General features: G+C 44.1%; 1 protein-coding gene across 1 annotated transcript in view; it reads left to right on the top strand.

Annotated features, from left to right (window-relative positions):
- Positions 1-24,553, top strand: part of LOC146856388 (17-beta-hydroxysteroid dehydrogenase type 6-like) — a 102,907-nt gene that overhangs the window by 10,166 nt on the left and 68,188 nt on the right. The window contains exon 2 of the mRNA XM_085654515.1: positions 18,567-18,899. Coding sequence (XP_085510641.1) covers positions 18,587-18,899 — 313 coding nt within the window. The 5' untranslated portion in view covers positions 18,567-18,586. The remainder of the gene's footprint in view (positions 1-18,566; positions 18,900-24,553) is intronic.

The following is a 24,553-nucleotide window of genomic DNA, read 5'->3' as shown; positions in this document are numbered from 1 at the left end:
CTGTAACCTCCTTGAAAATTAACCCAGATAAAACAGAGGTTCTTGTCATTCCAGTAAAAAACAACCCCTGGAGTGGCCTGTTCTGGCCCAAAGAACTTGGGGCCCCGCCAAGCCCATCACCAGTTGTGAAAAGTCTGGGAATTAAGATCGACTCAGAACTCTCCATGAGTCACCAAGTCCATTCGGTGGTGGGCATATGTACTGGCGTCCTGAGACAACTGAGGAAACTGATTCCCCTGCTCTCAGTTTCATCTATGAAGTTCATTGTATCGGCTACTATCCTTACGCGCCTCGATTACGGGAACGCGCTCTACTTAGGACTTCCCCGGAAACGTATGAATAGACTTCAGGTAGTACAGAACGACGCTGCTAGGCTGATCCTCAGGTTACCCAGGATGACTCATGCCTCACCCCTGCTATGTAAGCTGCACTGACTGCCCGTCAGACAGCGTTCAAAATTTAAAGGATTGTGTATTGCTCACAAAGTCCTCTATGGTCACGCCCCTGGCTACATAAGGGAACGTCTAATCAAATATGTGCCAGGGCGAGCGCTTCGTAATGCAGAAGCTTTTCAGCTGGCCTGCCCTCGGAGTAACCTTGTCTCCATGGGTGGACGAGCTGCCACAGTCCTCCTGCCACAACTTTGGAACCAGCTGCCGGACACTTTCCGGAAGGAATCTGGTCTGTTTCCCTTCCGGAAGCAGTAAAAAAGTCTGTTATTTAGGGATACATCTTAATTTACCTCTTGTTGCCATGACTGTCATCCTCGGCCTGAATGCTACCTCTTCTCTGTCAAGCGCTAAGAGACCTGTCGGTGTATATGCGCTATATAAAAAACAAATACAAATACAAATTGTTTCAGGTGCTACCTTTTCCTTTAAACACTCTACAAGAGTGCATGTTTTTCAGCGGTCTCCCTTGTGTACTTCTGCAGGGTACTGTCCATGTGTTTGCCCACAAATCTCCACCCAGTCTCCGTTATCACTTTGGTTGCCCCCCCAGCACCCACTCTCTGTTGTCCGTGTAGTTGCCCCATCCCTTCCAGCTGACCCTCTGTTGTCTCTCTGCTTGTTCATCTGCTTGATACAATGTCCATCTACTTGAACACCCACCATCTGTTGTCCATCTGCTTGACCCCTGGTCTACCTTCGGCTGTCCATGTACTCCCCCATCCCCTCTTGCCTGTCCTTCTCTCCGTCCTTCCCTCTGTGTTGCCTCGGGGGAGTACACAGCTAAAAAAAAAAAAAAAGTCATTTGATGCAGCTAGTGCTGGATGCGTCATAGTGCTTTTTTATTACTTTTAGGCACTGTGCTGTTCACCATAGCTGCAAAATATTGACAAAGCCAATAGCTCTTGTAGCAAAGACCTCTTGGTTTTGCTAATGCTTGATAAATGTGTCTCTTGTCAGAGACCCTTTTGTTACTGTGCAGTTCATAAGTTTGAAGTTTGATCAAAGAGCTACATGAAAACTAAATGGTACAGGCCAGAAACAGATTTTTTCAGCCTTTCATTATCCTAATGTTGCTAAAAAAGGTTTGTTTGGTTAGAAATAAATTCATAATAGTAAAGCCAACCATAACCACTGTGTTATGTTTTGAATCCTGGGTTTATGCTTCTCCACACCAGGCACTCTAACAAAAATGCCTACCAGTATGGATGACATGTGAATCCTACACCTTACAATTCCCTTTGTCTTTGTAAAATTTTCTATACACTAATTTAAACCTGTATTACTCATTGACTCTGTATTTGTGTGTGATGTAAAGTGCTCTGACACCCTACACTGATATGAGAGGTGCTATAAAACAAATGAAATCCTTGTGAGAGAGGGGCTATGGAAAGATGATAAGCACTGTTTGAGGGTGATAGTGAGGGAATCATTCAGGAGCCCCAACAAAGATTATTGAATCTGGTGTACTCTAAGGTCATCATTTACTTACTTTAAAAGGTAAAACAATTGAATTTATAATAAAAAATATGTTGCAGAATGCACCATTTCTTCCCAAATTATTGGGGAGGGACACCCCCCCCACAAACTATCCTTGTAGTGGTCAGTCTCACTCTCTGCTCTCACTATTCACCGTACGGGGGCTGGTCTATCAAAATTTGCCAGGGCTGCTTTGGGTTCCTAGTCCGGCCTTATGCATGAAAGTTAGATACTATCATTTCCAACATATATTGAAACCTTTTCTTATTACCGAGAAATGCCTCTCCCGCTCAGAAACGACTGGAGTTTGAAATAACCAAGCAAACCATAATTATACTGGGCATTTTTGTAAAATGGAGCCACAATTTACAAGCAACAATACAAAAATCATTAAACAAGGTCCTGTGGACTGGAATAGAAATTGGACCGGAATCATTGGCAGCAAGGAAGTACCGGAAAAGCTCCCTAGACTCCCTACAGATAAGATTTTCATGGGATATGCCTGCTACACACACTTCTTTTAATAAGACACTGAACATGGTCATCAAAAATAGGGGTGGGCGATAAATTCCGCTCCACCAGCGAAGTTTGTGGAGTTTTGGCCACTCCGCAGAGTTCTGGCCATACTCTGCCACCCAGTGTATGGAATAGCGGTGGGGGGAGGGGGATGGGGTGGCGCCCGATGGACAACTTGTTTTCGAGTCGAGGGAGGGGGGGATGGTGGTAGTGGTAGTTGACAGACATGACTTGCTCACCTCCTCCGCGCCCAAAAGGAGTGCCGTCCCCCCAGCTATGCCACTGGGTGAGCTTAGGTTTTGAGTGGATGGATCCAATGGCACATGATTGAAAGCTCTTGAAGTCGAAGCTGAAGGTAGTCCAAGTTCCTCACAGTGGGTCATAAAGGTAAGCAGACTACACGCTCCTCCAACATTTGAAAACCAATAGGTCTGGTCTGGTTTGTTTTAGGAATATGTGTTGGCTGTTGTGTGAAATGTCTGGATGCACTAAAAAGAAAACGTATAGAGGCACCCAAATACCGCTCAGTGCCACGGTGTGTGAAGCAAAGTACATTAAATTACATATTTTTAGCCAAGCTCTTATTTACACAGGGCACGTCCCTTTAAACTGATTTCTAGTTAAGCTTCTCTGGCCATGCTCCTCTTGGAGCCTCCATCTTTTTCATCTCACTTAAAGCATTGCTAAAAATACATGACTATCAAGAAAGGAAGAGAGTCTTGTTTATCAAAATATTTTTAGGGCCCTTGTAGTATAAACTGGCCCATCGAGGTTAGGGGCTATGAGAGACCACTAGTAACTGTTTTAACAAGTGTGCCCAATGTGCCATTAAAAAGACTAGATCTCTCCTCTCCCAAGCTGCCTGAAGCGGCCTCCAATGCTAATCAGGACCTGCGGAAACCAGGAAACGAGAGGAAAAAACCAGGGCTCTAAAAGCAGCACCGAAGCCAGAGTCAGGGAGAAAATTACGTTTCTAAAGAGAGAAAAAGAGTGTGTGTCTGTGTGTATCAAGGGTGGAGCAATCAACAGTACAGCAGTTGCATTGGAGCCCAGGTTTGGAGTAGCCCATTGTATCCCAATTATACTTGTCTTTTTCTACCCAACTGGTGGGCAAGGGTCCTATTTTCCTTGCATACATTATGTCCCATGCTACGCAAATGATGTGCATGCATGAGCGCTCTCTGTGTGTGTGAAGACCATGTGTTTTGATTACGCCCCCATACCTGAAATGCTTTACCTGGCACAAAAGTGGAAATTTCTGGCAATCTGAGACACTGGCACAAAGGAGGTAATTCCTAGTAAAATACAGGCCCTGGTCCAACAGTGGTAATCTATCGCAACATTCGGGCACAAAAGTGGTAACCCCTGGTAACATGCCAGTCCCTGAACAATAATGGTCATTCCTGGTAAAATGGTGGGCCTATCTCAATGATGGTGATCCATGGTAATGTGGAGGCCCAGGCACAATGGTGGTATTTCGGGTACAATACTGGTCATGGCATAATGGTGGTAATCCATGGCAAATTGTAGGCAGTAAATGTATGGTGGAGCAAAGGCACAAATGGACATCATTTTGAATACATTACAGTTCACGCTAGTGCTCATATGTAAGATGCATCTTTCTGTACATGTTTGGCTAATCCTCCAAAACCCAAGACAATTTCTTTTGCTATTGCTGGAATTTTGGGTAGCGGATTGGACACAGTAAAACCTATTGTATTTCCAAATGCTTGATTCCACTTCCTGTAGCTTAATCAGTAATGTTGGTTATCTTGAGGCTATTTCCCTCCTTTCAAAACCTAGCAAGACGGAAGAAAGGAGAGCAAGGGAGCAGCCGTGGCCCGTGCAGGTAAGAGCAGATGGTAGGGGGGGAGGAGAAATTCGACACATGACCTTCGGGGAATATTAAATAAATAAATAATTTTCCCTCATCTGTCGAAACACCCCCCCCCCCCCCCCTGCCCCACCGCTCTTACCTGCACGGGCCGCAGCTGCATAGGAGACCTTGCCGAGTGGCTAGAAGGAAAATTAACATCAGGGCCAGGCAGGCCTTTTATTCCACTGGGCATTTCCCTGGTGGGCTGGAGCCCTTGGACACTATTTCGAAGGCACAGGGTCTCTGAAGCAGTCCGGGGGCTTCAAAAGAGAGAAAGATGGAAGGAAATAGACAGTAGAGAGAAAGTGATCAGAGAAGGAGATAGAAAGAATGGATGGAAGGAAGGAAGGAAAGAGACTGCACGAGGAGATGAAGGCAGCGGGGCTGGTTTGAGAACTGTTGCCTGGGCTGATTTTGGTTTCCCAGTCCAGCCAGTATGTCAATAATGCACTGTTCTGGTAGGAATGATGTGATAGATCACGTCATCTGTGACTTCATCTGTGAAGATGACAGCACTACATTTGGGGGTTTAGAGGACACTTTACTGAGTTCATATGGGTGTTTAAGGGTCTCCGGTAAAGGTTTTGCCTCAAACTTTCGAAAGCTTCTTGAAACATGTATCATGGTCTTCTACTAGGCAGATTGCCATGACCACTTTTGAGGAAATTCTATGCAATGAGCATTGTGTAATTTGCAAAAATATGTCAGTAAATCCTAACTGCACTTCACAGGCCTGGTTTCCATAGACACCTGTGACAAATATTATCTGCCACCTTTGGATGCAGGCTGAGGTTGCTGGACATGTCTCTTCAACCTCGTTTAAGACCTATTGCTACAGGTCATGTACGATTGCTTAATTTATATAGCAATTGATACTGTATTGTACTCTACTGCAACATTTGTATAGTGCTTGCAACTCCTATGTGGGGTGCTCAAATAATGGCTACTTTAGCATACAAAAAAGTGATGGATTGATGGTTGAGTGATGGTTGATACATGTTCTGATACAGACAAAGCCCTTCTCGATCTCTTGCTTACGTCAGCTGTGAAAATGGTACTTACCAATTGGAAAGACACAAGTAAGACTTAATATAAGGGATAGATAAATCTTAGAGGCGCAGACAATTTTGCTTTACAGAATTCTCCATAAAAACTCTCATCTAGCTCGCTGTGGAATTCCTTGCACAATTATTTCAGCTCCCATAAACCTCAGTGAAAGTACAAGTGTTGTTTGCAATTGGTTTCAAATATATTGTATTTTTGTCTTTGTTTCTTTTTTCTTTGGTTTTGGTTTTCTATTTATATTAACAATGCGTGTTTATTATAGTTTCCTGTGCCTACAGGAAATCTTCATCACCAATATTGGTATATGGTACTCGTATCTTTATCTAGGTTGCTTTCCTAATGATTAGATGTATAGGATTTTTCTATTCTCTTCTTCTCTTCTTCTTTCTTTTCCTTTCTTCCTTCTTTTTTCTCTTTTATCATTGATTGTATATGGTTTGGACTATTCATTATTGAATTTGGGTAAAATGTTATGATTATGCTCTCATGTAACATTGGGTTGTTTGTTTCATCAATATGTCTTTCCAACCATGTTATGCTGATCATTTATTTATTGGAAAAAAATTCAATAAAGTATTGGAAATTAAAAAGTGATGAATTGAATGCTTGAAATATATTCTTTATTTTTTACTTTAAAATTTGGACATCAGCCAACGCATTTCGTTCCAAAGGGAACTTCGTCAGGGCTTGATATTTTACACCATCAATATTCTTCACTCGATATTCAAGCAATTCAATATTTCAGCGTCAATATTCTGTCTCAGCACCGAGAAATCCTATGTTCTTTGTGTGTATTTCTTTATATTGTGGTGATACTTCCAACCCACAAGGGGTTCTGTTTCTTGCAACGTCCACTAAAGTCTTGCGTATATCCAAATGGTCCAAGTGTGTTAAGCAATCTCTGATTCGTAACGATTGAAGAGAAAGTCTTCGGACGTCGCCCTTAGTGTGAATCTGAGGCTCACATTGCCGGACGTGTGCGGTACAGAATACTCATAGTTCGGCTCTCGTAGATAGTCTTGTGAGAAAACGTTTCAAAACTACGCTCGACTTATCCAATGGCTTTTATTGCCATAATCTGTCCCCTCTCAGTTATGAGTGGACAGCATTTACCTCGGGTGGTAAACAAAAATTGTTCAAGAGGCTCCCGATGGGCTATAAGAACAGCCCTGGAGTTTTTGCCGCTCGCGTGGTCTCTCTCTTAGAGATGGTAGACCCGGAAGCATACTCGTATGTCGAGGACATCTATCTGACAGACGACGAGTTGCTTCCACACCTTGCTCATGTGGATAACATAGTGACTATGTTTGCAGACTTCGGTTACAAGTTTAACTTTAAGAAGTCGCACATTGCTGAATTTACAGTGTTGTTCTTGGGGTACGAACTCAATAATGAGGTCGAGGCTTGGCACCGCAGTTCCTTGAGAAATGCGCAAACCTTCGTATCCCTACGACACTGAAAAAATTACAATCCTTGCTGGGTTTTCTGAATTTCGGTCGATCCTACATTCCTGATTATGCCCAGCGTATCAAGACACTTTATGCCTTGATACAACCAACTTATACCAGATCTTGCTGGCTGCCAGAGCACTCGTTGGCATTATATACTTTGCAAACTGATCTTCTTACAGCTAAATATCTCAAAACTTGTGACAATCACACCAACCTGGTCATTAGAATTGTTCCAGGCGCGGAAGGTTTCACGTACTTAACGTTCAATGAGGGTGACACAGTCCCCATTGCTTACAAATCTCATCTGTACACTTCGGCTGAGCTGCGATTTTCCACTGTTGAAAAAGTTTTGACAGCAGTTCAGATGGCGATCCTGAAAGAACGAGCGCTATCGCAAGGAAAGCGCATGCTGGTGTGGTAACACCGTTTCCTGCTCTCGAAGCAGTCACTAAAGCTAGTGTACCAAATTCTAAGGCTTTGCATCTGAGGTGGATACAATTGGCGACCTCCTTGGCTTCGCCTGACGTCGAATACATCTTTGACGCAGCGTTGCAGACTCAAGAGAGTTTGGAGTATGAATTCGTTCATCCAGCTCCACAGTCGTTGCGCCCTATCGAGGAATACCATTGTGTCATATACACTGACGGTTCGGCGTAACCCGCAACTGGATCAAGGCACGCTTATTCAGCGGCTTGCGCAATTGTAGTCGGTACTTTCGTGAATGGAGAGTTCAAATCTGATGCAGTGCATACGCAGTCATTGGGTGATTGTACCGCGCAACTGGCGGAGCTACGTGCTCTGGTGCTTGCACTTGAGTTTGCTGATCACCGAGTCACTACTCTTATAGTGAGTGACTCTTACTACTGTGTTCAATCTTACAACGACAATATACTTTTTTGGATTATGAATGGTTTTCGTGACTCCAAAGGTTGCTCAGTAAAGCATAAGACAATTTGGGCTCGAGTGTCAGAACTCAAAGGGAGTTTGCCACTTGTGGATGTAATTCACACTCTGGGTCACCAAAGAGTTGGTGTCCATGCTGTCGGTAACAGTTTGGCTGACGAGGCAGCTAAAACAGCAGTGGCAACATATTTAGTAGCAGCAGTTACAAGATCAAAATCAAAGATAGATGCAGACATCTTAGCAGCTATTGCGGCAACAGAGACAGGGAAAAACTTCCCTAGAGGTTTCCCTTCTCGATACCATTATCACTTAAGTCCTGATAACGTCCCGTTAGTGAGGATTAACGACGTTGGTGATAGATTGATTCCCAACGCGGACTGCAGACCAAATCTGATAACAGCTGCTCACGAAGGTGTTGCGTCTGCGCACGCTGGAGTGTCAGCGACTGTTTCTCTTTTGCAGCAACGTTACTGGTGGTACGGTTTGTATAAACAAGCGCGGGCCTATGTACTTGATTGTGACATTTGCCAGCAGATCAAACCTTCTTCTGTTGCGCGTCCACCTCCAACGCAGCTGCATATATCTAATCAACCACTAGCGTGTGTTTATTTAGATCACTGCGGTCCTTTTACCTCTGATACTGCGTACAAGTACATCTTGGTTGCAGTGGATTCGTGCACACGTTTTCTGTGGGTGTGGCCATAAAGGAGTGCTGATGCCAGGACTGTCATCAAAGCATTGCGTGTCTTTATAGGGAGTTTTGCGTGTGGTACCCTTCACTCTGATCAGGGCCCGGCGTTCGCCTCTAAGGCTTACAAAGAGGCTATGAGAAGTTTGGGGGTCCAAGTCAAATTTTCGTCTCCATACCGGCCTGAGGGCAATAGTGTTGTGGAACGGATGAACCGTGACCTAAAGCAATCGTTGACAGCCAAGGTGTTAGGTACAGGCCGGAACTGGCTTGCCCACTTGTATGACGTCCAACGTGCACTTAATAATCTCCCTAGAAGGTCTCTGGGTGGGAGGACCCCTTACATGATGCTCTTTGGAGTGAGAATGTTTGTTCCGGACCTTGATGGTCTAGACATGGCGGCGGCTGCCGCCCCTTTTGACCTCGATGACCACTGTGCTGTATTGCAGAATCTACAAGAAGCAAGAGACACTCTGGCAAAAGAACACGTGCCCTCTGCATCAGAAGAAGCGCTCCTGATTCCGGTGGTCGGCTGGCTGCCTCGAGTTGGTGATCTGGTCCGTGAGAAGGTGGAGAACAAGAAGGAGTTTGGCCCCTCTTATCGTGCACCGGTCCCAGTGCTTGGAGTATTGGGTACACGTACAGTTGTTTTACCACCACTTCCGGGTCGCAAAGAAAAAAGGTACATTTCAATTGAAAATGTCAAGCTACACAGGGTGGCCGATTCTCCATAGTATGACACCTTCGGTTTCGTGCCCTTCAATGCTGAGAAACTCTGTTGTGGTGCCACCCTCTGTCATCGTGCCTGAAGTTTCCATTGAGATGATCACAGTTAATGATCCGCCACCTACTGCTGGTGGTTTGCCCGCTGATCCTGAGTATGCTTATCCTACAGAAGTTGCTTTGCCCCTTTTAAATACAACAACACTTGCCCAGTCCCAGTCTTCCTTTGAAACTGAATCATTGACTTCCACTGTCCCTTCCAAAATCTCTATATTTTTTGCCTGGTTCAAGAGACATTTTTTGGTTGCACCTTGGACTTACATCTGGTTGGTGCTGATTTGTATTTTTTTATTCATGACAATTGGCTTTGTGGTAGTGTTTTTTAGACTTATCAATGGACACTACCTGAATGAGCGTTCTACAATTCAATGAATTGATGGAACTTTGGCCCCCCATTCCTCATCACACATCATGAAAAGAGACCAGACGTTTGTGAACATCACCGCCTGGCCTGTACGTGATGGGATTGCTTGGGATGCAGTGAACTTTCAAATTCATGGTCCCACCGAAGTTATTAATGTGCCAACTGTTTTTCGTGTTTCTATGGGTGATGTAGTTAAACAAAACATCACCCATACATCCGCTCAGATGATTGGGATGTACAAGCAATAGAAGCACTGTTTTCTGATTTAAAATATTATGCTGCATTTGATGCTGAGGATCTGTATTTAAATACTGCAAACTATGAGGAGCAGTATTGTTTTCAACATTATGGCACACATTTCCTACACAGAGCAAATTTTGTTAATTACACCCAATGGGAACATTGTTCTGTCCTTATGCCTGGCAGCTCGGCCACTTTATTGAAAAAATTCACATATTTTTCGGATTTTAGTGTGTCAAACCCTGAGTCTTTTTACTTTAAGGTGGCGGGAGGACCCTCTTCTAAAGTCAGACTGACACACACAAAATTATTATATTCCAAATCCTTTATGGAGGAATTGGCTATTGGAGGTTATGACGTATGGAAAGCTACTATCGATCTTAAATCGGTTTGGGGAACTAAACCGTGGCAGGTACATGGAACAGAAGCTTTACATCGTGCCTGTCTTATCCCTAACCATATTTTATTTTTAAATTCATCTATTTTTCAGAGAACCTGTTTTGGATTGGCTATATCTAAAAAATTAATTTCCCCCTCGATCCCTGATCTGGGCGCTTATCCTGGTTGGGAAAATCACTCAGATCTGTCCCTTACTGGGTTGCAGTCGCTTGTTTCCAATGGCACCTTCAATATTTCAACATTGAATCCTGAGGGTTGGCTAGTATGGCAAACAAGCTCAGATTCCTGTCAACGTCGGTTTCTGGATTTGACCCCGGGGTATACACAACTTAGGGTTGACCCTTGTTTCACATCTTCACACACGGTGACTATCTACTCTGTAGGTAAGTTATGTCAGTCATGGTTGCAACATTCCACCTTAACTTCAGTTAAACTTCATTTGTCACGTTTAAATGAAAAAATAGATTTGAATGATTTCATTAAGGGTCCTGTTAATGGTAGTTCTAAACGATGGGCTTATGCTATTTACAATGAAGTTTGGAAGTTGTCGCAAATTGAGGCTGCTTCTAGACTACGTGCTATTGACCAGGTCAATATGGAAAAAGTATTGGCTGTGATAGATAATAGTATTAATACGTTGTCTTCAAGAATTTATACATTAGATAATATCGTTTCTTCTGTTGTAGACATTGTGCAAGATGATGTATCTGTTTTGTATCATGGTCAAAATCAATTGCGTTCAATTATGTAGTTTGCATGGACATTGCAAACGTTAAAGGCAGGGAAAAGTCCCTTGGGATTACATGAATATTTCATCGTTGTTCCTTCCATTTAATTTGACTGACAAGCAGCAGTTCATGTCCATGAAAGATGCTACTTATGCATTGCTGCACATTGAAAAATTAGAACCTTTACCTTTTTCTATAGCTGAGTTAAATTCAGCCGTGTGGTTAGTACACGGATTAGTAACTTTACCGTTCAGTTTGTTTAGGTTTAGTTCGTGTATGAAACATTATGCTATCGGCAGATACGAACAACTTGGTGATGCATTTCTGCATGAAGTTTGGTCACTTCCGTTCACTTACAGATGCATGAGAGATGGCAAGGAAGTTTACTTAAAAGGTGAAGAATGTAGTTCCGCTCCTGATCACTCTGTTGTTTGCAGACATATACAATTACATGGCGCTTGCAATATACACGCTCCTAATTTAGCTTGTGTCTTAAAGGGGATTCCAATGCCAGTTATAACGTCTTCTTTTAAGCTGCTTGCCAACGGTAGTTATTTGCTTTTAAATAGTGAAGCTTGCTGTGGGATGCTAGTGGGTATTCCTTACATAGTGACTGTTACACAAAAAGTAGTTTGCTGTAATAACGTCCTTTTCGCACCCCCGCAAGGCCGACTCGATATATCCATCTGGCCAGCGATTCCAACCTTGAACGCAGAGTTCAATAGGATGAGCAGAATAAGGGCTCTTTTGTCTAAAAAGGAGGTTGCGTTAACTTCATCCCGTGAAACATTTCTTCTTAATGTTGCAAACACACGAACTGAGGTACAAGCTCTTTTAAATACAGACCTCCCCCTCCATTTTGGAACTTTGATTCAAACTATCTTTAATGCTTCGTCTACGACTGGCCTTGTTCATTTTTTAAAAATTGTGGTCTCCGGCCTCGTGACATCTTTCCAGTCTGTTTTTGGTGTGATCCCCGCATTTTTACATTCTATTTTTTCGAGTGTCTTCGGAGGGTTACCCTTGCTCCTCGCTTTGGTGGCTGGGATCCTTTTGTTGATTTCGGCTCTTCGCTATGGCTGCACACCGGGAGCTGCAAGACAGAATGCTGCGCTTGCTCCATCTTCGTAGCCGGATGCTTGATTTCTATGGCACCTTACCACTGGCGGTATTAAGCGTCAAGTATGGATTGTCTTTCCGGTTTCCCTTTTTTACGTGTGCAACCTGTTTTTCATTGCCTAGATTGTCCCTTCCAATGGGCTCTGGACTTGTGCCTGTCAAACTTGGCGTCGCCTGACCCGGATTTTGATGAACTAATGTGTCCCTTAGTGGCTCATGAATTCGACTGTTCTGGTGTCGCGTTTATGGCATTGGGTGCGGCACACGGAGTCCGTGGAAATTGGGATATCGGAGAGGCAGCTATTGATTTCCTTGAAAGGAGTTATATTGAGGAGACTGCCAGTTGTCCTATCATGGTGCTGGATGCTCCGATAGTTGACGAACATGTATGCTCCTTTCACTTGCTCAACTGGATGGCTGATACTTTTGCGGGACGCTCCAATGATTTCCTCTTGGAAGCAGTCGCAACTTACGGTGCATATACCTTCATGGATTGACTGATTGACATTGTCAATGCAGCTTGCATCCAGAATTGTAAAATTTCTACAATAATTTGGCTTACTTTTTGTCACAATATTTTTTCATTTTTTTAAACGAACATTTTTTTATTATCGGACTTTACATTTATCTTGTATGTCCTTGAGTCCGTTCTAAGTCACTTGAACTCTGCTTTCTTGATAAATGTATCCCTATTGGTTAGTGCTCCGATCATGGGGGGGTGTGAGATGGACTAAGCCATGCCCTATTTACAACACTAAGTTAGCATAACCGAGATCATGGTTAACAAGCAAGCTTGTCGTTTCTGCTGCGCTGCACACGACACTGTTGTTATGTGTTGTTCATTTTGTAAAATGCTGACTCGTCTTTGCCCTACAGAATAACAAACGGTTGTTATACATTCTTAACCGTGAAATGTGCCCTTGGTCTGTACATCATGCAAAGAACGCGTCTGGGTCACTAGAAGGTACAGAGTGTTGTGTTTAGATTGATCGTACCACTTGTTAGACATATCATGCATACAGCTGCCAATGTTTGAAGGACGAGCGTCTTTAATATTGCAGAACAGTTTGGTTTTACATTCATTCGAACAAGAAGAGCTGATGCATGCTGTGAGAGCTGATCCTTTGATGTGATTCGACTAAGCTGATCTATACGGTATGGGGTCCCCCCTGTTAGCCTAAGAGACCTTCTAATAGTCTAATAATAATAATGTATTAGATTATAGTGAAAGGAGTGTGGCCATATACCACTGTCATTAATAGTATGATTGCTCCTTTCATTATATATGGTATTGTAATAATGTTCATGATTCTGATCTGTATTGTTAGTCTGCTGGTGTTAGCCAAAGTACTGCATCTTAGGACGCGAGGTTTATAAAATAAACTCTTTAAACTTTACCGTGTCTGTATTATTCAGTTGTGGACTAATAAATAAGTACGAACAGGTATTTCAGATTCCCACCACTCCTGAGAAATATCTAAGTCGCTTGTTCTGGTTTGTCTATACATTGGGACCACCTAGCTAGATCTAGGTTAACGAATGAGATACTAAGCTAGTCGGATAAGGGGTTCTGGGTTCTGAGGAGGATTTTCTGGTACACCACAATTCTCTGAGGTCCTGGTCTCCTGCGCATAGTTCTGTGCAAAAGCAGAATCCCTGCAACACTATAAAGGACATCATCAAGAAATATAATAGTAGTGAATAATCAAAATCCATAACCTAAATAATAGCCCTAATAAAAGATAAGCATGAAAAGTTAATACTGAGACATTTTGATGACTAATATATGTAAAATGCTACAGAGTTGTGACTATCTATTCATGAATACAGGAAAATAAATAGAACATTCCAAAACGACAAGAGAATTGAACCAGTAAAACAGCACAGAGATCATCTATATCTGTCAATTAGAGAGACATAAGCAAAAGTACCTGCAACCTATGACTTAATAAGTTATATAGGAGCCATGACATCAAAATTATTTCTCATTAGAGGCAGACTTTAGAGGAGAACGGGACTTATCTCGACGTTGTTCCTGAGTTAAGGTGGAGACAGTGTTTAAGGCGGAAGATGTATCATCTTGACTGCGAATAGACCGTTCAAATTCTCTGCCTCTTTGACGGGTTTCATGTAGATTGCGACGCATGTCATCCACAGATGTGGGAATAGCTTGAGGATTCCGAGAAGGAGCAGGGGTAGGAGCAGACTGCGTGTCCATGTCTTGAGATGTCATGTCAACCAAAAAACGTTGTAATTCATCTGGATTGTAGAAGTCTCTGGTGTCCCCATTCTTAGAGACTCGAAAGCGTGCTGGATCAAACAAACCATACTTAATGTCTAATTTCCTCAATTGAGGTCTCATGGAGAGAAACACTTTCCTTCTTTCATTGGTGTCACGGGAAAAATCAGCTGCCAATCGTATTTCATAACCGTCATAAGAGTAGGAACCCTGAGTACGTGCTGCTATCAGTAGTTGTCGAACTTGCTCATGCCTTAGGAAACAAGCAATAAGGGGTCTTGGACGTGTGTCTTTACCGTGCCGTGGATGACCTAATCGATGTGCTCTCTGGATCTCAAGCGGTGGATCGAACTGTATGCCAACTAATTTAGGGAGTACATCACACAAAAAGACTCTGGTATTCTGGCCTTCAATTTTTTCTGGAAATCCAAAAAAACGAATATTGTCTCTTCTGCTGCGGTCTTCTAAATCCACTAACTTACTACGCAGAAAAAGAAGTTCTTCATCTCTAGACTGCGTTGATGCAATTTTATTTTCAACAATTGTCAAACGTTGATCAAGACCCTCTGTTTTAGCATGGAATAGTGCTATGTCAGCTCGTATTGATTTAGTTTCTGAGGTAAGAGATGAAATGTTTATATCCATGTCTGTTAGCCGACAGCTGATTGTTGAAATTTCTTGGAAAAGACGATCCATGGCAGCATTGGATACCGCCAAGGAAGTATTATGTGCCTTATTAGAAGTTGATGCAGTGGAGTTTTTTCCAGACATCTTGCGTGGTTGTTTTAATACATCAGCAAATAAAAGTGAATGAGAAGGTGTGTTTCCACTCTTGTTATTAGACATTCACTTCTAACTTTAAATGTCGGGGAATATTTAAAACTGCAGACAAACAACCCTTCAAGTAGAGCGATCCAAAAAGCAAGATATAATCAAGTGCTACTGGAGTCAAAAAGCATTGAGGAAAATATCGCAGCAGTTTTATGTAGATTAGAAAAGTAAGCAACCAGTAAACCTGCAGCTGAAAAATCTCCTTATTTTAATGAAAATTATCATGAGAGAAATACTTAAGTTGTGAGGAGAAAAATAAATGAGGAGTTTGCGCTATATGAATAGCATTGATGCATATTGATGTACATGCAGACAGCATTAAACCTTTCAGGGAATGCTGGAAAAATCACTGCAGCAATGATTTCCCTCACTTTCTTTCAGTAATAATCCTCATGTGAGAGAAAAAAAAAGCAGATTGCTGTTAAGCCTCAAGTGGAGTTGTCATTCATCATATATAAAATATGAGACCGGGAATATTACATCCAGACTGAGGCCTGCAACACTTGTAGCCCAATTAGCAGGTAAGCAGTGAATATAATGTGCTATCAACTCACTTTCTTTTTTAACACATGTCTGTACACCGATTACTTTTAGCCAAAAGTAAAGCTGCCTTTTTTCATAAATAAATTTTCCATTGTTAGTCCATTTAGCAGAGGAGTCAGCAGGAATACAAGTCACACATGCTCCAGGAAACATACATTATTACTGGGCACGGCAGCCATGTGTTGAAGCAATGTTTCTTTTTTCACTGAAGCAGTTGAAAAAAGCTTAACCTTAACCCAGAGAACATAAATTACTGCTGGGCCTGATTGAAACAATGTTTCTTGCTTGAAAAGGAACTGTGGAAAAATGCTTAAAAAGGCAACTTAATAATATGAGACAGCAGAATTTCTTTAAATTGTTGTATTAGCAGTGAATTGTGAGTGGTTTTTTCCTCAGAATACAACACTTCAGTTAAGCCCAATTAGCAGTGAGGTCATCGGGAGTTCAGGTTACGCAAGCACCGGGATCCTAGGATTCTGCAAGGCCTGGCAAGCCACAATGTATCCACACTTCAGAAAAGCCAGTTAGAGATGGTCTAGCAGGACAGAATTTTCACAGCTGACAGCTTCAATGTTCCGATTGCTCAGAAATGCCAAAAGAACATCCTTAGACACCTGCAAATAGATGTTCAGTCCATTTGAGTGCCGGCCCAGAGCAGAGCCTCACAGTTAGGCGGCCATCTTCCTACGTGGCCAGACCACGCCCCCCAAGATGGCAGCTTTGAGCAGGGATGCAGATCTCTTTATAGTATTTCTTATGATCATAGCCTCCTTGGCTGGTTACTGCACTCAGTTGTCCATAGAGCACTGGTTCTAGTGAAGCCAAAACTGGAGATTTGAGAGCCTGAGGTCCTCAAAGGTGCTCCACACATGTCATGGCAAACAGGCAACTGTGCACAAGCAAAGCTATTAAAAGCCTTAAATATCTAAGGACATTAAAGGTTTGTTACATGAGTAGGGCAGTGGCAGCAATATGGAAGAATCATACAGCTGCCATGTTTAGTATTCCTCACCAAAGAAGGGAGACAGAAACATGGCAGGGTATTTTTTATCTTGGACACAAATTGGATATCTTCTTTCCCTGTTGGGATAACTTCTTTCTCTGTTGGGATAACTTCTTTCTCTGCAAAGTTGGGCTTGCTCAGTAATATAGTTTATGGATTTCTCTGGCGCAGATGGGCTTATTCTCTGGTGCAGTTCGACTTTTTCTCTGGGGCGATTGGACAGACTGTACTGCGTATTTTCTGTGAGAATCGTTACATTTTTAGAGTAAAAAGCATGTCCGTAGTTCTGCCCTGTATGACTTCAGTTAAAACAGTCAGTTGGGCAACAGTGGCACAACGAAACTTGAGGCTCCCCTGCAATCTACATGGAGGGGGCCCCCACACGCCGAGCCCAGTCAGAAGCTCTTAGGCTAGAGGCCCGCCGCCCGTAAACAGGGCCGGAGGGGGCCCCCTGGAGCGGGTGGGGGGCTGCGGGGGCTATTGTTACGCCACTGTGGGGCAACTGACCCATACAAACCCATGGCCCAATTCACAAAGGTAAACTTACATTGTTGTGTACGTTTACTCTTTCTCGCTATTCACAAAAATGATGCAATAGTAAGTTTACAACTACTGAAACTCCGCAGTCGGGATGGAGAAGTGAACTTTGCACATTAAAAGATAGGCCTGTCCCATATTTGTATTTGCAGAGATCTCTGCCCCGACTGCGGAATCTCCAATGTCGTAAACTTACTGTTCAATCGTTTGTTTGTGAATAGCAAAAAAGATTAAACTGACCAAAAAAAGTACGTTTAACCATCTCTGAATCACACCCCCTGTGCCCATTACTTGAAAATGCCAGTCTTAATTTTTTAATTTCTAAGCAGCTGTGTTTTCCAAGGCAAATCTACATACTCGCAACAGTTGTTAGTATTAAATATGAACATATTACAAGAATGGCCAGGTGCTCTCTGCAAATAGCGGAGGGGCACCATTAGCTGCCTCATGGGCAGGAGCAAGGTGGGGGGGAGGGGAGAGTCCTTTCTGTGTTTTGCCACAAAGAGGTTAGGAGAGGTGCCTGGGACGGGAGCTTTAAATCGTTGAGATGCGAGTGTTCAGCCTCTATTCCTCCCCGTCGGGCACCAGCATCCAGCATACTGGAGCAGATATCCACCCACTCCTGGAAGGCGGAATTGCTAGCAGCAGAAAAAGGGGGCTACCCAAAAATGTTGACTGATTTACTGAGCTGACCCCATGGAGGGGTGGTGATTTGGGTGGGCACTGGGCAGACAGAAGGGGGGACGTACATGCTAGTGGTCCTGGACCTTTCTGTCCTACCCGAGGATGCCTGGAGTTGAACATTTTTGGGGGATTTGCCTGGTGACAGGTACCCCGGCAGGTGCATAGCTCTGTGTAATGCCCTAGTGTATGTGTTGGTATGGAACTGCAGGTATTGTCCATCCCTGTGAGATGGAGGGGAAGTTGCATCTATGGTATGGTTGCCTATAATGGCTGGGATGACTTTGGGTGAGGGCATGGGAGATGGATAGGGAATAGGGGTCTTTTGGCACTAGGCTTTAGGGAGTGATGAACTGTGGTGGAGAGTGAAGACAATTGTTGTATTGCTTGTACAATCTTTGAACCTTTCAAAAAAGGAAATAAAACCAGTTTAAAAAAAATGGCTTGTACAATCTTTGAGCCATTTTGCTGATCTGTATTCTCATGACTATTATGTCTGGGGTTCTCATGTCTCACTGAACCGATGCTGTGTGAATAAAGATAAAGGGCTATGCCGTGGCTAAACCATAATTGAAGTTGTCTCTCTCCTTGTGTGTCTTCTCAGTGGTGAGCTGTGACTTGCACGTTGTGAGTGCACTATTATTAGTTTGCCATTACTTGTTTCTAATACAGTCAGAAGCTGAGGGTGCACGATGTGGCTGTACTTGGTGCCTCTTTTTGGCCTGTACTTTCTCCTCCGCTGGTCCTGGGAGAGGCAGATGGTACCGAACCTCCAGGATAAGTATGTCCTCATCACTGGATGTGACTCCGGCTTTGGGAACCTCCTGGCGCGATGTCTGGACCAGCAGGGCCTGCGTGTCCTGGCGGCGTGCCTGACACCGAAGGGGGCGGAGCAGCTGCAGGAGGCCACCTCCCAGAGGCTGCAGACGGTCATCCTGGATGTGACCAAAACTGAGAGCGTGGCCGCCATGGCGCAGTGGGTGAAGCGGCACGTGGGAGACAGAGGTGAGTTTTTTCCATTGGTGATTTTATTATATCAATCTTAAACAGTTCATAAAATATAACCGAACAGAGCAGTAAAACATGCAGCGAGACACAATGGTGCATAGATTAATGTAGCATTTTGAGTTTATGTATCCATTCTATTTATGATGGGAATGAATATATGGATGGATGATTGGATGAATGGATGGAAGATTAAAAACCCGCCCCTAAATCCTAAAGCCACCCTTACCTCAATATACTAACTTTACATATACTTTCCATACGTGGTAAAGGCATATGCATGATAAAAGAATGTTCGCTGTAAAGGCTTTGCATGCTAAAGACAGTGTTGTAAAGGTGGTTTTCCCAAGAAATATGAGCCATTTTGTGATTAAAGCTATCTTCCTATGCTGCCAGCTGCACCATCACTACAATGAACGTGGGTATCAGGCTGTAGGCTGCAGTTTGGTTCTTAATGCTCATATACCCCCCGTAAAGGGATACCCTACCTCAGAGTCTATTATATTGTTTGACATTGACTAAGAGGAGGGTCATACTAAATGTCTTAAATTTACAATAGCAACCTGAATCTGGTGCAAGCATTAAGCTACTTCCTTGGGTGAATGTGTCCTGCATGTATGCTGGCTGCCGATGACCCCTTGGACCCTTTTATGCATTAGATTGCTCCTGCTGCTGCTAGATGGACCCAAAGCTATTTATCTACCTGCTTATAGCAAGGTCATGTACAGATCTACTCTGGCTGCCTGTAAATGTGCACTCCCTGAGATCGCTCATCATCACTGCTGGTGGAGCTCAAGATTATTAGCCATGGCTGGCTGTATACAGCACATGCGTGCTAGGCGCTCACCTGCCATTCTGGGAAATTATACAGAGCTATACCAGGACTGATTCTATCGAGAGCAAGTCATTTATCATTCGTCTGTTGTAGCTAGGCTGATCCTAATGTGACCTTCTCAATCAGATATTGTAAATTGTATGTATTCCATCTCTCACTCCTTCCTGCTATTATGCCTCTAGTTTATTGCTGCCATGTTTCCTAGGTCCACGCGTGACTAATTAGGCCAGTCCCATTTTAATTCTGGAACTTGCATTCTTTTTTTTAATAAAACTTTGTATTTGTTTTCCAACAACATTGCATCGGTACATAGTATACATAGGAAACATAATAGCGATTCTCTCCCATGGTTCTGATAGGTTAACCTTCACATCTGAGGTATACACGGAATGTTGTAGTTCACTACCCCCGTTCAAAGCCAAGCCACTTACAAAATAGATTGTCAAAGAAAAAGGTTACATATCTTGACATTTTAAGCACAAACGTAAGTAGGAAGGGGTTCCAAACTTACAGGGGGGCTGAGAGGAACTAAAGGGAGGAGTACACCCTCCCAGGTTTTACACTATTATACCAGAAGTACTCCCCATTAACAACTCAAAATGAGATTGCGAGTTGTAATTGAACAGACCTAGAGTTCCCAGATGTTGAGGTCCCTAAATAAAGTCAGGACAGAACACCACTACTAAGTGGGGAAGGAGGCAACTCCTTTTGTTTTATATTCCCTCACACACCCTAGTGGTGTCATGCTTCATCATTGGGACACCTCGACGCCTACAAGTCGAGGTGGGCTCGACCATATTTCAGGGAGCTCTTAAGAAGATGTTTTTGGCCAGGGGGATAAAGATTAAAAACCCACAGCAGTTCCCAGTATCCCTTTTATTCTTGGAACTGCCAGGGGTGATAATAAAATAAAGTTAAAGGGTCAGTGGGGATATTATGGTCCTAAGACCCTATAGCCAACATGTTTCAGTCCTGCTTAGCCCCATGAAGGGTGCTGGACTTTCTTCAGGGCGGAAAATAATGCCCCCTGGAATGGGTAGGGCAGAAGATTTCTCTGCACTACTGGGGATAAGGGCAACTAACGCTCCTTATCAATTCACGTAGACTGGTTAGTCTTATATGTCACTCCATCCCGTTTTGAGAGGGGTATCGACTCCAAGTGGAAAACTACCATCTATGGGGTAGCCCTGTAGTCAAACAGCCATCAAGGGTCCTGCCCCTCGTATCAACCTGTTCGGAGGTGGTTCCACACTCAAGCAGTGGAACCACCTCCGAACAGGTTGATACGAGGGGCAGGACCCTTGATGGCTGTTTGACTACAGGGCTACCCCATAGATGGTAGTTTTCCACTTGGAGTCGATACCCCTCTCAAAACGGGATGGAGTGACATATAAGACTAATCAGTCTATGTGAATTGATAAGGAGCGTTAGTTGCCCTTATGCCCAGTAGTGCAGGGAAATCTTCTGCCCTACCCATTCCAGGGGGCATTATTTTCCGCCCTGAAGAAAGTCCAGCATCCTTCATGGGGCTAAGCAGGACTGAAACATGTTGGCTATAGGGTCTTAGGACCATAATATCCCCACTGACCCTTTAACTTTATTTTATTATCACCCCTGGCAGTTCCAAGAATAAAAGGGATACTGGGAACTGCTGTGGGTTTTTAATCTTTATCCCCCTGGCCAAAAACATCTTCTTAAGAGCTCCCTGAAATATGGTCGAGCCCACCTCGACTTGTAGGCGTCGAGGTGTCCCAATGATGAAGCATGACACTACTAGGGTGTGTGAGGGAATATAAAACAAAAGGAGTTGCCTCCTTCCCCACTTAGTAGTGGTGTTCTGTCCCGACTTCATTTAGGGACCTCAACATCTGGGAACTCTAGGTCTGTTCAATTACAACTCGCAATCTCATTTTGAGTTGTTAATGGGGAGGACTTCTGGTATAATAGTACATATCTTGACATACTGAATGACCTAGCCCTGGCGTTATTTCGTCTCCTAAGTGTCAGGGGGAGGAGATCCCACTTTTGCTGTCAACTGGGCCATCAAGGTTTGCTGGTCTCTCTGCAGTTCTACCATAGGGGATATGCACATGTCTCCCCTGTTTTTATTCCACTTCCCCCATTTATGGTCCCATTTCCTGGGGCAACCCCGTCCCTTAAACACCGTCTTCTCAGCCACCAAGGCTGCGTCCATGTCTTTTGCTCATTCGCCCACTAGCGGGGCCTGTCCACCCCCCAGTTCTGTGCTATGTTGCGTTTTGCGATTATAAAGCCCATCGATACCCAACTCTGTTCTGCCTGGGAGAGGTCAGTCGCTCCCCAAATGTTAAGAAGACAGAGCTGTGGAGACACCTTTAGAGGCTTGTCACATGTCCTATCCATTTGATGGGTAATCTTATCCCAATAATACTGAATTTGGGGACAGTCCCATAATATGTGTAGAAAGGTACCCACTTGGCTACAATGTCTGAGACAAAGCGGATCAGGGTGCCTACCCATTCTAAATAGGAGATTTGTGTCAAAGTAGACTCGATGGAGAATTTTCAACTGAATGAGCCGCAGGCGCATAGGAATGGCCACGTCCCTGGGGGAAGCCAGAGCGTCTCACCAGTCGTCATCCTCCATGCTTCCCATGTCCATCTCCCAGCCCACCCTCACTTTCAGCATCGGATCCACATGATTGTTTACCAATTTCTTATAAGTGAGTGACATGGCCTCCAGGGGAGAAGAGTCAGGGAGAGGGGTGTCCTTTGGCAAGGCAGACATAATTGCATGACTAATCTGCAAGTGCCTAAACGTTCCAGATTGTGCCAGTTGGTACTTCGTCTGGAGGTCAGCGAATGAGGCCAGCTTTCCTTTAACCCACATGTCCCCAACCGTGGATATCCCAATTGTGTCCCATATGGCAAATCCCGGGCATCGACCGAGGCGTCCCAGGATGTCAGGCTCCCACAATGGCGTCACCTTAGTCAGGTGTCCATTCCAGCCCAATTTTCTAGTCACCCGTGCCAAGTCTCGACCGTGCGGGCCGTAGGTCCGGTTAAATGAAGTTTATGGGGATTGGTGTAAAGCGCCCTATTATACCCGCCCCTTCCCATAAGCCAACGGTCTGTTCGGAAATTAGGCTCGTCATTTGTGTTGAACACCCATCTATTGATTGGAATTAACTGGGAGGCCTGATAGTAAAGTCTTAAGTCTGGTAGCCCTGTGCCCCCGTCATACCAGCCCATCGTAAGCTTATTCATTGCGATTCGTAGCGTACGGTCTTCCCATAATATGCCCCGCAATACGCTATCAATTTGGGAGAAATAAGAGTCTGGAATAGGATTGGGAGTGTTTTGTAACACATAAAGAAAACGCGGAAGCGTGAGCATCTTAAATAGAGATGCACATCCTAAGAGAGTAAGAGGGAGAGATGGCCAGTGTATGGCATCAGATTTTAAAAGTTGGAGGGGTCCGAGCAGGTTACGTTCATAGAAGAGGTCAACGTCTGGGGTTACAAAAATGCCCTGATAGCAGAACCCTCCCATGGCCATCGGAATCTCGAAGCCCCTTGGATTCGATGGGGGAGTGTCCCACAGCACATATAGTTGGGATTTTGACCAGTTTATCCTATATCCAGAGTGGGCACCAAAAATATGTAGCAGCTGCCGCATAGATCGCGCTGGAGATTCCAGATATAAGAGGATATCATCCGCGTACAGTGATATGCGGGCCTCACGGTCAGCCATCCATTTAATCCCCCGTATCTCCGGATCTCTCCTAACCCAAACCGCAAGTGGCTCCAACACTAGGGCAAATAACAATGGAGACAAAGGACAACCCTGTCTCGTGCCCTGGTGAAGGGGGAAAGCGGCCGAGCTGTGATTATTGACGACAACGTGCGCAATGGGTTGTGTATACAGGAGCCTAATCCAGCGTATGAGCTTGGGAACAAATCCCAATCGGGCTAGCACGGCAAAGAGAAAGTTCCATTCTATGGTATCGAACGCCATGGCGGCATCTAGGTATAACAGGATCGCATCTTCCTCAATAGCATTGATCCTACCAAGGACCCCATGCACCCTTCGCAGATTTCGGGCCGTGTTTCTTCCTGGGATGAACCTGGACTGATCCGGGTGGACCAAGTCGTTGATATAAGGAAGGTTTCGATTGGTCAGGATTTTAGTCAGGATCTTGGCCTCGGCTGTTAAGAGAGAGATGGGGCGATACGATTTGCAGTCTTCTATTGGCTTGTTTGGTTTGTGGATGCCTACTATAGCGGCCGTGCGGAACATTCGTTATATAGATTCAACAGATGGGGAGTTAATATTGTTGTCATGGGTTTAAAAAGCTCGACCGAAAGCTCATTTGGACCCATCGCCTTGCCGGACCAGACGTCCAGTATGGCCTTCTGAATCTCCATCTCCGTGATGTCTGCCTTTAGGGCCTCCCTTCCCTGTGGGAAGATGCTGACCACCTTAATAGTTGCTAGCAAGTCGGCTGACATTGGGGCCTGAGAGGTCTGTGGGACCTTATATACTTCCTAAAAATGAGATGCAAAGGTTTCAACAATCAGTTGTGGGTCAGTGAAAAGTGTGCCATCTGAGCTGGCTATCGCACAAACCCATTTTGCAGCCTGCTTCTTGCGTTCCAGCCACACCAGGAGTTTACCTGTTCATTCACCCTGCTCATAGATCCTGTGCCGGGAAGATGTGGATCGCATCGTGGCTTCTTCTAAAATAAGTTGTCTATAATCCTGTCGTTTGATTGTGAGGCTATATTGGTCAGCTTGATTAGAGGCCCGCGCCACCACATCCTCCAATTTCAAAATGTCTGC

Source organism: Triturus cristatus, chromosome 4_1 (genome assembly GCF_964204655.1).
Source record: "Triturus cristatus chromosome 4_1, aTriCri1.1, whole genome shotgun sequence".
In the NCBI taxonomy this organism is placed as follows: domain Eukaryota; kingdom Metazoa; phylum Chordata; class Amphibia; order Caudata; family Salamandridae; genus Triturus; species Triturus cristatus.
Note: the sequence above shows the minus strand (reverse complement) of the source record. Positions and strands in the feature narration are given on the sequence as shown.